Raw genomic sequence first — 16,005 nt, 5'->3', positions numbered from 1 at the left:
CCCCTCCCCCACCCTATGATCCACTTCCGCTTCCATGGTTCCATCCGCTGCCAGATCCACTCCCAGATATCTAAAACACTTTACTTCCTCCAGTTTTTCTCCATTCAAACTCACCTCAAACTTGACCCTCAACCCTACTGTACCTAATAACCTTGCTCTTATTCACATTTACTCTTAACTTTCTTCTTTCACACACTTTACCAAACTCAGTCACCAGCTTCTGCAGTTTCTCACATGAATCAGCCACCAGCGCTGTATCATCAGCGAACAACAACTGACTCACTTCCCAAGCTCTTCATCCCTAACAGACTTCATACTTGCCCCTCTTTCAAAACTCTTGCATTCACCTCCCTAACAACCCATCCATAAACAAATTAAACAACCATGGAGACATCACACACCCTGCCACAAACCTACATTCACTGAGAACATATATATATATATATACACAGCCACAGGATAATGGTAATGATTACAGCAGGGTACTAGATTTTAGCTCACCCTTTTGACTCAGCAACCCCCAGCTCCCACAAGTCATACCAGCTTAAGATAAGTACTTGCCAATTTAGCAAGGGGATGTGGAAATTTCAGAGCAGTTACAGCCCATCCCACAGCTTCACTATTTCACATACTGTACTGGAATAGATCAAATAAAGTTATGTAACTACTTCTAATCCCTAAAATTACCAAGAAAATAACTGGCTGATTGATCCTTCCACAAGATCTGTGATCTAGATGGATGTCTTTTTCAGTTGCAACACAGAAGATACAGTTTAAGTTAAGTAGCTTCTCCATTTTAAAATGTACCATCTTAATGCACAGCAGTAAACAGTCCTGAAATTACAAATAGACATATGAAACACTTATTATATGCTTTTCAAGGTCTAACCTACTACAGAAGTATTTTCCACTGTCAGTTTTCATTATAATTCAGGCATCCAACTCTTGTACCCAGCAAATCAAAAAATACATATATATTATGATTTGTATGTAGCATTTATGGTTCTGGAGAAGGCATATGATAGAGTTGATAGAGATGCTCTGTGGAAGGTATTAAGAATATATGGTGTGGGAGGCAAGTTGTTAGAAGCAGTGAAAAGTTTTTATCGAGGATGTAAGGCATGTGTACGTGTAGGAAGAGAGGAAAGTGATTGGTTCTCAGTGAATGTAGGTTTGCAGCAGGGGTGTGGATGTCCCCATGGTTGTTTAATTTGTTTATGGATGGGGTAGTTAGGGAGGTAAATGCAAGAGTTTTGGAAAGAGGGGCAAGTATGAAGTCTGTTGGGGATGAGAGAGCTTGGGAAGTGAGTCAGTTGTTGTTCGCTGATGATACAGCGCTGGTGGCTGATTCATGTGAGAAACTGCAGAAGCTGGTGACTGAGTTTGGTAAAGTGTGTGAAAGAAGAAAGTTAAGAGTAAATGTGAATAAGAGCAAGGTAATAATATTAGGTACAGTAGGGTTGAGGGTCAAGTCAATTGGGAGGTAAGTTTGAATGGAGAAAAACTGGAGGAAGTAAAGTGTTTTAGATATCTGGGAGTGGATCTGGCAGCGGATGGAACCATGGAAGCGGAAGTGGATCATAGGGTGGGGGGGAGGGGACGAAAATCCTGGGAGCCTTGAAGAATGTGTGGAAGTCGAGAACATTATCTCGGAAAGCAAAAATGGGTATGTTTGAAGGAATAGTGGTTCCAACAATGTTGTATGGTTGCGAGGCATGGGCTATGGATAGAGTTGTGCGCAGGAGGATGGATGTGCTGGAAATGAGATGTTTGAGGACAATGTGTGGTGTGAGGTGGTTTGATCGAGTGAGTAACGTAAGGGTAAGAGAGATGTGTGGAAATAAAAAGAGCGTGGTTGAGAGAGCAGAAGAGGGTGTTTTGAAGTGGTTTGGGCACATGGAGAGGATGAGTGAGGAAAGATTGACCAAGAGGATATATGTGTCGGAGGTGGAGGGAACAAGGAGAAGAGGGAGACCAAATTGGAGGTGGAAAGATGGAGTGAAAAAGATTTTGTGTGATCGGGGCCTGAACATGCAGGAGGGTGAAAGGAGGGCAAGGAACAGAGTGAATTGGAGCGATGTGGTATACTGGGGCTGACGTGCTGTCAGTGGATTGAATCAAGGAATGTGAAGCGTCTGGGGTAAACCATGGAAAGCTGTGTAGGTATGTATATTTGCGTGTGTGGACGTATGTATATACATGTGTATGGGGGGGGGTTGGGCCATTTCTTTCATCTGTTTCCTTGCGCTACCTCGCAAACGCGGGAGACAGCGACAAAGTATAAAAAAAAAAAAAAAAAAAAAAAAAAAAAAATATACATATAGGAAGAGAGGAAAGTGATTGGTTCTCAGTGAATGTAGGTTTGCGGCAGGGGTGTGTGATGTCTCCATGGTTGTTTAATTTGTTTATGGATGGGGTTGTTAGGGAGGTGAATGCAAGAGTTTTGGAAAAAGGGGCAAGTATGAAGTCTGTTGGGGATGAGAGAGCTTGGGAAGTGAGTCAGTTGTTGTTCGCTGATGATACAGCGCTGGTGGCTGATTCATGTGAGAAACTGCAGAAGCTGGTGACTGAGTTTGGTAAAGTGTGTGAAAGAAGAAAGTTAAGAGTAAATGTGAATAAGAGCAAGGTTATTAGGTACAGTAGGGTTGAGGGTCAAGTCAATTGGGAGGTGAGTTTGAATGGAGAAAAACTGGAGGAAGTAAAGTGTTTTAGATATCTGGGAGTGGATCTGGCAGCGGATGGAACCATGGAAGCAGAAGTGGATCATAGGGTGGGGGAGGGGGCGAAAATTCTGGGAGCCTTGAAGAATGTGTGGAAGTCGAGAACATTATCTCGGAAAGCAAAAATGGGTATGTTTGAAGGAATAGTGGTTCCAACAATGTTGTATGGTTGCGAGGCGTGGGCTATGGATAGAGTTGTGCGCAGGAGGATGGATGTGCTGGAAATGAGATGTTTGAGGACAATGTGTGGTGTGAGGTGGTTTGATCGAGTAAGTAACGTAAGGGTAAGAGAGATGTGTGGAAATAAAAAGAGCGTGGTTGAGAGAGCAGAAGAGGGTGTTCTGAAATGGTTCAGGCACATGGAGAGAATGAGTGAGGAAAGATTGACCAAGAGAATATATGTGTCGGAGGTGGAGGGAACGAGGAGAAGAGGGAGACCAAATTGGAGGTGGAAAGATGGAGTGAAAAAGATTTTGTGTGATCGGGGCCTGAACATGCAGGAGGGTGAAAGGAGGGCAAGGAATAGAGTGAATTGGAGCGATGTGGTATACCGGGTTTGACGTGCTGTCAGTGGATTGAATCAAGGCATGTGAAGCGACTGGGGTAAACCATGGAAAGCTGTGTAGGTATGTATATTTGCGTGTGTGGACGTATGTATATACATGTGTATGGGGTGGGTTGGGCCATTTCTTTCGTCTGTTTCCTTGCGCTACCTCGCAAATGCGGGAGACAGCGACAAAGCAAAAAAAAATATATATATATATATATATATATATATATATATATATATATATATATATATATTTATTCATTTATTTTGCTTTATCGCTGTCTCCCGCGTTTGCGAGGTAGCGCAAGGAAACAGACGAAAGAAATGGCACAACCCACCCCCATACACAATGCACACACACACACGCAAATATACATACCTATACATCTCAATGTACACATATAGTTACACACACAGACACATACATATATACCCATGCACACAATTCACACTGCCTGCCCCTATTCATTCCCATTTCCACCTCGCCACACATGGAATACCAGCCCCCTCCCCCCTCATGTGTGCGAGGTAGCACTAGGAAAAGACAACAAAGGCCCCATTCATTCACACTCAGTCTCCAGCTGTCACGCAATAATGCCCGAAACCACAGCTCCCTTTCCACATCCAGGCCCCACACAACTTTCCATGGTTTACCCCAGATGCTTCACATGCCCTGATTCAATCCACTGACAGCACATCAACCCCGGTATACCACATCGATCCAATTCACACTATTCCTTGCCCGCCTTTCACCCTCCTGCATGTTCAGGCCCCGATCACTCAAAATCTTTTTCACTCCATCTTTCCACCTCCAATTTGGTCTCCCACTTCTCCTCGTTCCCTCCACCTCCGACACATATATCCTCTTGGTCAATCTTTCCTCACTCATTCTCTCCATGTGCCCAAACCATTTCAAAACACCCTCTTCTGCTCTCTCAACCACGCTCTTTTTATTTCCACACATCTCTCTTACCCTTACATTACGTACTCGATCAAACCACCTCACACCACACATTGTCCTCAAACATCTCATTTCCAGCACATCCACCCTCCTGCGCACAACTCTATCCATAGCCCGCGCCTCGCAACCATACAACATTGTTGGAACCACTATTCCTTCAAACATACCCATTTTTGCTTTCTGAGATAATGTTCTCGACTTCCACACATTCTTCAAGGCTCCCAGAATTTTCGCCCCCTCCCCCACCCTATGATTCACTTCCACTTCCATGGTTCCATCCGCTGCCAGATCCACTCCTAGATATCTAAAACACTTTACTTCCTCCAGTTTTTCTCCATTCAAACTTACCTCCCAATTGACTTGACCCTCAACCCTACTGTACCTAATAACCTTGCTCTTATTCACATTTACTCTTAACTTTCTTCTTTCACACACTTTACCAAACTCAGTCACCCGCTTCTGCAGCTTCTCACATGAATCAGCCACCAGCGCTGTATCATCAGCGAACAACAACTGACTCACTTCCCAAGCTCTCTCATCCACAACAGACTTCATACTTGCCCCTCTTTCCAAAACTCTTGCATTCACCTCCCTAACAACCCCATCCATAAACATATTAAACACCCATGGAGACATCACACACCCCTGCCGCAAACCTACATTCACTGAGAACCAATCACTTTCCTCTCTTCCTACACGTACACATGCCTTACATCCTCGATAAAAACTTTTCACTGCTTCTAACAACTTTCCTCCCGCACCATATATTCTTAATACCTTCCACAGAGCATCTCTATCAACTCTATCATATGCCTTCTCCAGATCCATAAATGCTACATACAAATCCATTTGCTTTTCTAAGTATTTCTCACATACATTCTTCAAAGCAAACACCTGATCCAAACATCCTCTACCACTTCTCAAACCACACTGCTCTTCCCCAATCTGATGCTCTGTACATGCCTTCATCCTCTCAATCAATACCATATAATTTACCAGGAATACTCAACAAACTTATACCTCTGTAATGTGAGCACTCACTCTCATCCCCTTTGCCTTTGTACAATGGCACTATGCACGCATTCCGCCAATCCTCAGGCACCTCACCATGAGTCATACATACATTAAATAACCTTACCAACCAGTCAACAATACAGTCACCCCCTTTTTTAATAAATTCCACTGCAATACCATCCAAACCTGCTGCCTTGCCGGCTTTCATCTTCTGCAAAGTTTTACTACCTCTTCTCTGTTTACAAAATCATTTTCCCCAACCCTCTCACTTTGCACACCACCTCGACCAAAACACCCTATATCTGCCACTCTATCATCAAACACATTCAACAAACCTTCAAAATACTCACTCCATCTCCTTCTCACATCACCACTACTTGTTATCACCTCCCCATTAGCGCCCTTCACTGAAGTTCCCATTTGCTCCCTTGTCTTACGCACTTTATTTACCTCCTTCCAGAACATCTTTTTATTATCCCTAAAATTTAATGATACTCTCTCACCCCAACTCTCATTTGCCCTCTTTTTCACCTCTTGCACCTTTCTCTTGACCTCCTGTCTCTTTCTTTTATACATCTCCCACTCAATTACATTTTTTCCCTGCAAAAATCGTCCAAATGCCTCTCTCTTCTCTTTCACTAATAATCTTACTTCTTCATCCCACCACTCACTACCCTTTCTAATCAACCCACCTCCCACGCTTCTCATGCCACAAGCATCTTTTGCGCAATCCATCACTGATTCCCTAAATACATCCCATTCCTCCCCCACTCCCCTTACTTCCATTGTTCTCACCTTTTTCCATTCGGTACTCAGTCTCTCCTGGTACTTCCTCACACAAGTCTCCTTCCCAAGCTCACTTACTCTCACCACCCTCTTCACCCCAACATTCACTCTTCTTTTCTGAAAACCCATACAAATCTTCACCTTAGCCTCCACAAGATAATGATCAGACATCCCTCCCAGTTGCACCTCTCAGCACATTAACATCCAAAAGTCTCTCTTTCGCGCGCCTGTCAATTAACACGTAATCCAATAACGCTCTCTGGCCATCTCTCCTACTTACATACATATGTTATTTTTTTTATTATACTTTGTCGCTGTCTCCCGCGTTTGCGAGGTAGCGCAAGGAAACAGACGAAAGAAATGGCCCAACCCCCCCCCCATACACATGTATATACATACGTCCACACACGCAAATATACATACCTACACAGCTTTCCATGGTTTACCCCAGACGCTTCACATGCGTTGCTTCAATCCACTGACAGCACGTCAGCCCCGGTATACCACATCGCTCCAATTCACTCTATTCCTTGCCCTCCTTTCACCCTCCTGCATGTTCAGGCCCCGATCACACAAAATCTTTTTCACTCCATCTTTCCACCTCCAATTTGGTCTCCCTCTTCTCCTTGTTCCCTCCACCTCCGACACATATATCCTCTTGGTCAATCTTTCCTCACTCATCCTCTCCATGTGCCCAAACCACTTCAAAACACCCTCTTCTGCTCTCTCAACCACGCTCTTTTTATTTCCACACATCTCTCTTACCCTTACGTTACTCACTCGATCAAACCACCTCACACCACACATTGTCCTCAAACATCTCATTTCCAGCACATCCATCCTCCTGCGCACAACTCTATCCATAGCCCACGCCTCGCAACCATACAACATTGTTGGAACCACTATTCCTTCAAACATACCCATTTTTGCTTTCCGAGATAATGTTCTCGACTTCCACACATTCTTCAAAGCCCCCAGGATTTTCGCCCCCTCCCCCACCCTCTGATCCACTTCCGCTTCCATGGTTCCATCCGCTGCCAGATCCACTCCCACTTACATACGTATACTTATGTATATCTCGCTTTTTAAACCAGGTATTCCCAATCACCAGTCCTTTTTCAGCACAAATCTACAAGCTCTTCACCATTTCCATTTACAACACTGAACACCCCATGTATACCAATTATTCCCTCAACTGCCACATTAATCACCTTTGCATTCAAATCACCCATCACTATAACCAGGTCGCGTGCATCAAAACCACTAACACACTCATTCAGCTGCTCCCAAAACACTTGCCTCTCATGATCTTTCTTCTCATGCCCAGGTGCATATGCACCAATAATCACCCATCTCTCTCCATCAACTTTCAGTTTTACCCATATTAATCGAGAATTTACTTTCTTACATTCAATCACATACTCCCACAACTCCTGTTTCAGGAGTACTGCTACTCCTTCCCTTGCTCCTGTCCTCTCACTAACCCCTGACTTTACTCCCAAGACATTCCCAAACCACTCTTCCCCTTTACCCTTGAGCTTCGTTTCACTCAGAGCCAAAACATCCAGGTTCCTTTCCTCAAACATACTACCTATCTCTCCTTTTTTCACAAATGTGTCTAAATGTGTGTGGATGTAACCAAGACATATATATATATATATATATATATATATATATATATATATATATATATATATATATATATATATATATATATATATATCTTTTTTTTGCTTTGTCGCTGTCTCCTGCGTTTGCGAGGTAGCGCAAGGAAACAGACGAAAGAAATTGCCCAACCCACCCCCATACACATGTATATACATACGTCCACACACGCAAATATACATACCTACACAGCTTTCCATGGTTTACCCCAGACGCTTCACATGCCCTGATTCAATCCAATGACAGCACGTCAACCCCGGTATACCACATCGCTCCAATTCACTCTATTCCTTGCCCTCCTTTCACCCTCCTGCATGTTCAGGCCCCGATCGCACAAAATCTTTTTCACTCCATCTTTCCACCTCCAATTTGGTCTCCATCTTCTCCTCGTTCCCTCCACCTCCGACACATATATCCTCTTGGTCAACCTTTCCTCACTCATTCTCTCCATGTGCCCAAACCACTTCAAAACACCCTCTTCTGCTCTCTCAACCACGCTCTTTTTATTTCCACACATCTCTCTTACCCTTACGTTACTCACTCGATCAAACCACCTCACACCACACATTGTCCTCAAACATCTCATTTCCAGCACATCCATCCTCCTGCGCACAACTCTATCCATAGCCCACGCCTCGCAACCATACAACATTGTTGGAACCACTATTCCTTCAAACATACCCATTTTTGCTTTCCGAGATAATGTTCTTGACTTCCACACATTCTTCAAGGCTCCCAGAATTTTCGCCCCCCTCCCCCACCCTATGATCCACTTCCGCTTCCATGGTTTCATCCGCTGCCAGATCCACTCCCAGATATCTAAAACACTTTACTTCCTCCAGTTTTTCTCCATTCAAACTCACCTCCCAATTGACTTGACCCTCAACCCTACTGTACCTAATAACCTTGCTCTTATTCACATTTACTCTTAACTTTCTTCTTTCACACACTTTACCAAACTCAGTCACCAGCTTCTGCAGTTTCTCACATGAATCAGCCACCAGCGCTGTATCATCAGCGAACAACAACTGACTCACTTCCCAAGCTCTCTCATCCCTAACAGACTTCATACTTGCCCCTCTTTCCAAAACTCTTGCATTCACCTCCCTAACAACCCCATCCATAAACAAATTAAACAACCATGGAGACATCACACACCCCTGCCACAAACCTACATTCACTGAGAACCATATATATATATATATACACAGCCACAGGATAATGGTATGATTACAGCAGGGTACTAGATTTTAGCTCACCCTTTTGACTCAGCAACCCACAGCTCCCACAAGTCATACCAGCTTAAGATAAGTACTTGCCAATTTAGCAAGAGATGTGGAAATACAGAGCAGTTACAGCCCATCCCACAGCTTCACTATGCACACTACTGTACTGGAATAGATCAAATAAAGTTATGTAACTACTTCTAATCCCTAAAATTACTAAGAAAATAACTGGCTGATTGATCCTTCCACAAGATCTGTGATCTAGATGGATGTCTTTTTCAGTTGCAACACAGAAGATACAGTTTAAGTTAAGTAGCTTCTCCATTTTAAAATGTACCATCTTAATGCACAGCAGTAAACAGTCCATGAAATACAAATAGACATATGAAACACTTATTATTATGCTTTTCCCAGGTCTAACCTACTACAGAAGTATTTTCCACTGTCAGTTTTCATTATAATTCAGGCATCCAACTCTTGTACCCAGCAAATCAAAAAATACATATATATACTGATTTGTATGTAGCATTTATGGATCTGGAGAAGGCATATGATAGAGTTGATAGAGATGCTCTGTGGAAGGTATTAAGAATATATGGTGTGGGAGGCAAGTTGTTAGAAGCAGTGAAAAGTTTTTATCGAGGATGTAAGGCATGTGTACGTGTAGGAAGAGAGGAAAGTGATTGGTTCTCAGTGAATGTAGGTTTGCAGCAGGGGTGTGTGATGTCCCCATGGTTGTTTAATTTGTTTATGGATGGGGTTGTTAGGGAGGTAAATGCAAGAGTTTTGGAAAGAGGGGCAAGTATGAAGTCTGTTGGGGATGAGAGAGCTTGGGAAGTGAGTCAGTTGTTGTTCGCTGATGATACAGCGCTGGTGGCTGATTCATGTGAGAAACTGCAGAAGCTGGTGACTGAGTTTGGTAAAGTGTGTGAAAGAAGAAAGTTAAGAGTAAATGTGAATAAGAGCAAGGTAATAATATTAGGTACAGTAGGGTTGAGGGTCAAGTCAATTGGGAGGTAAGTTTGAATGGAGAAAAACTGGAGGAAGTAAAGTGTTTTAGATATCTGGGAGTGGATCTGGCAGCGGATGGAACCATGGAAGCGGAAGTGGATCATAGGGTGGGGGAGGGGACGAAAATCCTGGGAGCCTTGAAGAATGTGTGGAAGTCGAGAACATTATCTCGGAAAACAGAAATTGGTATGTTTGAAGGAATAGTGGTTCCAACAATGTTGTATGGTTGCGAGGTGTGGGCTATGGATAGAGTTGTGCGCAGGAGGATGGATGTGCTGGAAATGAGATGTTTGAGGACAATGTGTGGTGTGAGGTGGTTTGATCGAGTAAGTAATGTAAGGGTAAGAGAGATGTGTGGAAATAAAAAGAGCATGGTTGATAGAGCAGAAGAGGGTGTTTTGAAATGGTTTGGGCACATGGAGAGAATGAGTGAGGAAAGATTCACCAAGAGGATATATGTGTCGGAGGTGGAGGGAACGAGAAGTGGGAGACCAAATTGGAGGTGGAAAGATGGAGTGAAAAAGATTTTGTGTGATCGGGGCCTGAACATGCAGGAGGGTGAAAGGAGGGCAAGGAATAGAGTGAATTGGATCAATGTGGTATACCGGGGTTGACGTGCTGTCAGTGGATTGAATCAGGGCATGTGAAGCGTCTGGGGTAAACCATGGAAAGCTGTGTAGGTATGTATATTTGCGTGTGTGGACGTATGTATATACATGTGTATGGGGGTGGGTTGGGCCATTTCTTTCGTCTGTTTCCTTGCGCTACCATGGAAACGCGGGAGACAGCGACAAAGCAAAAGAAAAAAAAAAATATACTGAAGAGACAATTTCGAAAACAGTTCTATATTTATCTTGAAAAACACACCAATAAATTCCGCTTCAGTTATACAGCAAAATCCTTTACTGCCGAAACAGCCATACCAGTGCTCCTCTATGTAGCTTTAATACTTTCCATATCACCTGTTATACATCTTATCTTTTTTTTTTTTTAATAAATCAAATTATCAGTTACCATACTGCCAGAAAAAATTCTTGTAATAGAAGTAAATATCCAAAAGAAAAGCTTCTGTTAATCTATGTCACATACTTCTCAAATTTTTTCATTAGTTTCATAGATATAAATACAGCACAGTATCTTAACAAACTTAAAGTAAGTAAACTCACAGAAAGAGCCTGTAGAGCCTCTCGTTCTTGGGGAGACTGTATTTTATGAGCAAGAAGTCTGACTGCTGTCTGGACGCCACCAGGCTCTGCAGTAACAGCATGACACACAGCTTGGATGGAATTTGGGTCATCTTCTGGGTTCAACGGACTTGTAGCCTTTTCTGAGAACAAACTAACATTATTAGTTGTCCACAACAAAAAATGTAACTAAAATTCTATAATCTTTTGCACAATTCAGACTGTTATTTTTGAGGTCCTATTCTCAGAATATTTCAAGTGCAAGTGAAATACTATGATCAAACTACAGACAATTCAATCTGATATATTTTACACTTGAGACATTTGAGAATTTGGGTAAAGGCTCAACTTATGTAAGCCTCATACTTGAGACAGTTGAATATAAAATATTTCTGACTTTATTATCTAAATGTGTACGTGTAGGAAGAGAGGAAAGTGATTGGTTCTCAGTGAATGTAGGTTTGCGGCAGGGGTGTGTGATGTCTCCATGGTTGTTTAATTTGTTTATGGATGGGGTTGTTAGGGAGGTAAATGCAAGAGTTTTGGAAAGAGGGGCAAGTATGAAGTCTGTTGGGGATGAGAGAGCCTGGGAAGTGAGTCAGTTGTTGTTCGCTGATGATACAGCGCTGGTGGCTGATTCATGTGAGAAACTGCAGAAGCTGGTGACTGAGTTTGGTAAAGTGTGTGGAAGAAGAAAGTTAAGAGTAAATGTGAATAAGAGCAAGGTTATTAGGTACAGTAGGGTTGAGGATCAAGTCAATTGGGAGGTGAGTTTGAATGGAGAAAAACTGGAGGAAGTGAAGTGTTTTAGATATCTGGGAGTGGATCTGGCAGCGGATGGAACCATGGAAGCGGAAGTGGATCATAGGGTGGGGGAGGGGGCGAAAATCCTGGGGCCTTGAAGAATGTGTGGAAGTCGAGAACATTATCTCAGAAAGCAAAAATGGGTATGTTTGAAGGAATAGTGGTTCCAACAATGTTGTATGGTTGCGAGGCGTGGGCTATGGATAGAGTTGTGCGCAGGAGGATGGATGTGCTGGAAATGAGATGTTTGAGGACAATGTGTGGTGTGAGGTGGTTTGATCGAGTGAGTAACGTAAGGGTAAGAGAGATGTGTGGTAATAAAAAGAGCGTGGTTGAGAGAGCAGAAGAGGGTGTTTTGAAGTGGTTTGGGCACATGGAGAGGATGAGTGAGGAGAGATTGACCAAGAAGATATATGTGTCGGAGGTGGAGGGAACAAGAAGAGGGAGACCAAATTGGAGGTGGAAGGATGGAGTGAAAAGGATTTTGTGTGATCGGGGCCTGAACATGCAGGAGGGTGAAAGGAGGGCAAGGAATAGAGTGAATTGGAGCGATGTGGTATACCGGGGTTGACGTGCTGTCAGTGGATTGAATCGGGGCATGTGAAGCGTCTGGGGTAAACCATGGAAAGCTGTGTAGGTATGTATATTTGCGTGTGTGGACGTATGTATATACATGTGTATGGGGGGGGGGTTGTGCCATTTCTTTCGTCTGTTTCCTTGCGCTACCTCGCAAACGCGGGAGACAGCGACAAAGTATAATAAAATATAAATAATTATCTAAATGTACAAAATAATCTTTTCCATCAATTATCAAATATGTTGATATCTTAAGGTATTTCAGTATCTTTTATTGTCGTCAAAACAAGATACTTTTCATTTCATATCCCACCAGCTGGCAAAATGTACTTCCAATCATATTCAATCCACCAGCCACTAACTTGTAAACACAAGAGGGCATGTAATACACAACAGTTTATGTATAGTACTGGTAAATCCTTCCCCCAGTACTTCCTCCCTTCAAAATAAGTGCAGCCATTTCAGTATGTCTACAAAGAATATCAAAGCTACTCAAGGGAGTACAGAACATACGGTTATCACTCTTGACATGAACTTGAAGGTTATTCAAAGGTTTTGTGATGGTTCAGATGTACCTGTGGCTATAACTAAGTCCATGGGTCTTCCTCACGAAGATGTGGCCATTACTCAGATTATAATGAGATAAATAAGACCCTGTTATGTGTCTAGCACTCTATTAACATCCATTAAAGTACTCTAAAAGTTTACAGATATTCTACGTGCCTACAAGATCTGCAGAGAAAGAGAGGCGTAACACATAGCTAACACTGAAAAGCTTTTTCAAAAGACCAAAGAATACTTCTCCTCCACCTTGAGGAACAACAAATAATAAATCAGGTAATTCAAGGATTACACTGACAATCCAAGTCCCCCTCCCAGTATCCCTTGCTCCACCCAATTCCATTCTACCATCACCTGACACCCTTCCACCTGAGAAATTTTCATTCAATATTATTGAAAATAACTAAGTAGAAAAGGTACCATAATATTCTTAAGTTCTTCCATGCATAATCCATACTCAAGAGTTAGATCTGGAACAATTCTGGTCAGGAAAGCAAGTCCCTTATATTATACTGGGTTTCAAGTGCTCACTATATTTAAGCCCTGACTTGACAAGAGTTTCAACGAATGTAAAGCCATTGCAGTTCAAGGTACTGAACCATTAAGCAGCTGAATGGCACGTTCTTAACATATAAAGTCAAGCATAATATGTGGCCTGGGGTGGAATGAGGATCATCCTAAGTGTTCGGAGAACCTCTAGCAATTTCTGACAACAAACTGATGTCATCAAAGGTCTGCAACAAAATATCTACAAAGTTAAAATCCTTAGTACCCTCACTGAACTAGAAAACACTAAAAAGATTTACTTTTTAAACTCTAATTCTAATGGTCTGCCCTGCAGATTCTTCAATGCCTTGCCATCTTTCCCTCTTGAAAACCTGTTCTTGACTAACAAGCCCAATAAAACTAAAAGTATAGTTCTATTTACTATCATTCAACACCAGTACAACAAAAAATTTCATAGATAGGTTCTCTAAATACATTTTCTGCCACCACAACTGAAAAACAATAACTCCTAAGCAACCATATCCCAATACTGATTTCTATATGGTTAAAATATAATAATATTCTCATTATCATATAACTTTTATATGTGGACTAAGAGTACAAGTAAATATTTCGAATATTCCGGCATAATTCTCGTCGCTATTGAGACGCAGAATATCGCCACATTCCTAAAATAATTAAATGCCTATTTTACACACAACAACAACGGAAAGCCCCCCTTAAAATTACACTTTAACTTTTGGTGAGGCAATACTAACTCTACTTATCGTATGTTATTCCTGTAATATTGTCACGATATTCAGTATACGTTTTGGTCTTGACAGCTACTGTATCTCCACACCTTGCACGAAGGTGTCAAGACTCATTAGGAAAGCTCCAGCCGCATCGTCTATGAGCCAATCCTGACATTATCACAAGTACAACACCGCTGTCACAATCACAAGGTAATAACAACATGTACAACTGATGAACCCTAGGATGAGGAGGGAGATTAACGAGTGTTACGCTAATGACAGGTGTTACATCTGAGGTAAAAGATCAGGAACCCAAAGATAAACTTGCGGGATGAATGTCAGAAATGGATAAAAGTTTAAAAGGAAACCTATTTAGCTCTCAATAGGAAAGATATTGATATATACGGAAAACAGATGCTGAAGAGGTTGCATGTATTAAAAAGGAAAAAAATTGACACATACGGATTAGGACCTCTAGTGTCGGCACAGCAGCCGCCATGTTGGATATCACTGTTATCAATACGAAAGTGTTGGAGAGACTTAAGAAGCCTATGTGTTGTGTGGTGAATTACAATGTAATACACCTTCTGGATTCATTTTATGATATCAACGACCAAAACTTTTTATAAGAATATCATATTTGTCTTACATGTTATCTTCTGGGTCAATATATAGAATTTTTCCTCAATGACAGGTCCGGTCAAGAATCCGAACAAGATTGTTCCTCAGAAAATGGACGATTCCAGGTAATTGTTAAGGAAAAGGGTAACTATATCATCTTTATTGTTTAGATTATGACTGTAATACATCGAGATAAAATAGATCATATTAAAATATATCAGAAGAGGGAATAAGTCCGCAATAGAGTAGGTAAGCGAACAATGTAGATTTCCCTTAAGCCTAATGACAGGCGTCACAAGTCTGAGGCCCAGAAGTTGTGTTTGTCCCTACAGATATTAGTATGCTGGACGGCCTCTCCAGTTTACTATTGATCAAAACTGTCTAATTCTATGAGATCCTTGAGGTAAAGATTATATTTTCAGCATTGCAACCTTAAGGGACTGTCCTTGTCTTCCTTGTCTGTGCTCAGTCCTATCCTTGAGGGGTTTAATGTATATGGCAGGTTTGAATTTGGATTTATTTTTGCAAAATACATTTACATTGTATATATGTGAACATTCCACCTAGGATAGCATAAAAAGAATCTAAAAAAAAAAAATTCATTCCAATGTGGTCTTTATGCCACAAAATTCACAGCACGCGATACAGAGAATAGGTACAAACTGAACTAGATTACAGAATTGGAATAATTTCACATTGACTAATCATCATGTTGACTACATTACATTTTTCTGAACTACTTGAAATTTGATACTCAAAATGATATAAATTCTATGTCTATCATGAATATCTACAAGTGTCAGATCATGTGATTAATTAATAGTAAGCCTAATTTTCAGAAACAGAATTAATATAGCGATGGAAGCAATAACCCTCGCCAACTGAGTTTATATTACCTTAAATGATTATGAAAAAGTAATCATTATAATCTACAGTTGTATAGGAAGACAAGGAATTTCACAATTTTGCTCTTCTAACAAAATTTCCAGACAACTCCACATGCAAATGGTATTTGCTGTTAATTTTTTTTTTTATATTTTGTAATCTTGTATTATATTTGCCTATTCTATCTACATTCAGCATTA

The 16,005-nt window shown here is 41.5% G+C and overlaps 1 protein-coding gene across 1 annotated transcript in view; it reads right to left on the bottom strand.

The window, feature by feature from the left end:
- Gga (ADP-ribosylation factor-binding protein Gga) overlaps positions 1-14,804 on the bottom strand; it is a 113,533-nt gene extending 98,729 nt beyond the window's left edge. The window contains exons 1-2 of the mRNA XM_071672767.1: positions 14,762-14,804; positions 11,023-11,260 (exon numbers count right to left, since the gene is read on the bottom strand). Of these exons, the coding sequence (XP_071528868.1) occupies positions 11,023-11,260; positions 14,762-14,798 (275 nt within the window). The 5' untranslated portion in view covers positions 14,799-14,804. The remainder of the gene's footprint in view (positions 1-11,022; positions 11,261-14,761) is intronic.
- Between the last annotated feature and the right edge of the window lie 1,201 nt (positions 14,805-16,005).

This window comes from Panulirus ornatus, chromosome 18 (genome assembly GCF_036320965.1).
Source record: "Panulirus ornatus isolate Po-2019 chromosome 18, ASM3632096v1, whole genome shotgun sequence".
NCBI classification, from domain to species: Eukaryota; Metazoa; Arthropoda; class Malacostraca; order Decapoda; family Palinuridae; genus Panulirus; species Panulirus ornatus.
This window is presented reverse-complemented; position numbering and strand designations above follow the sequence as displayed.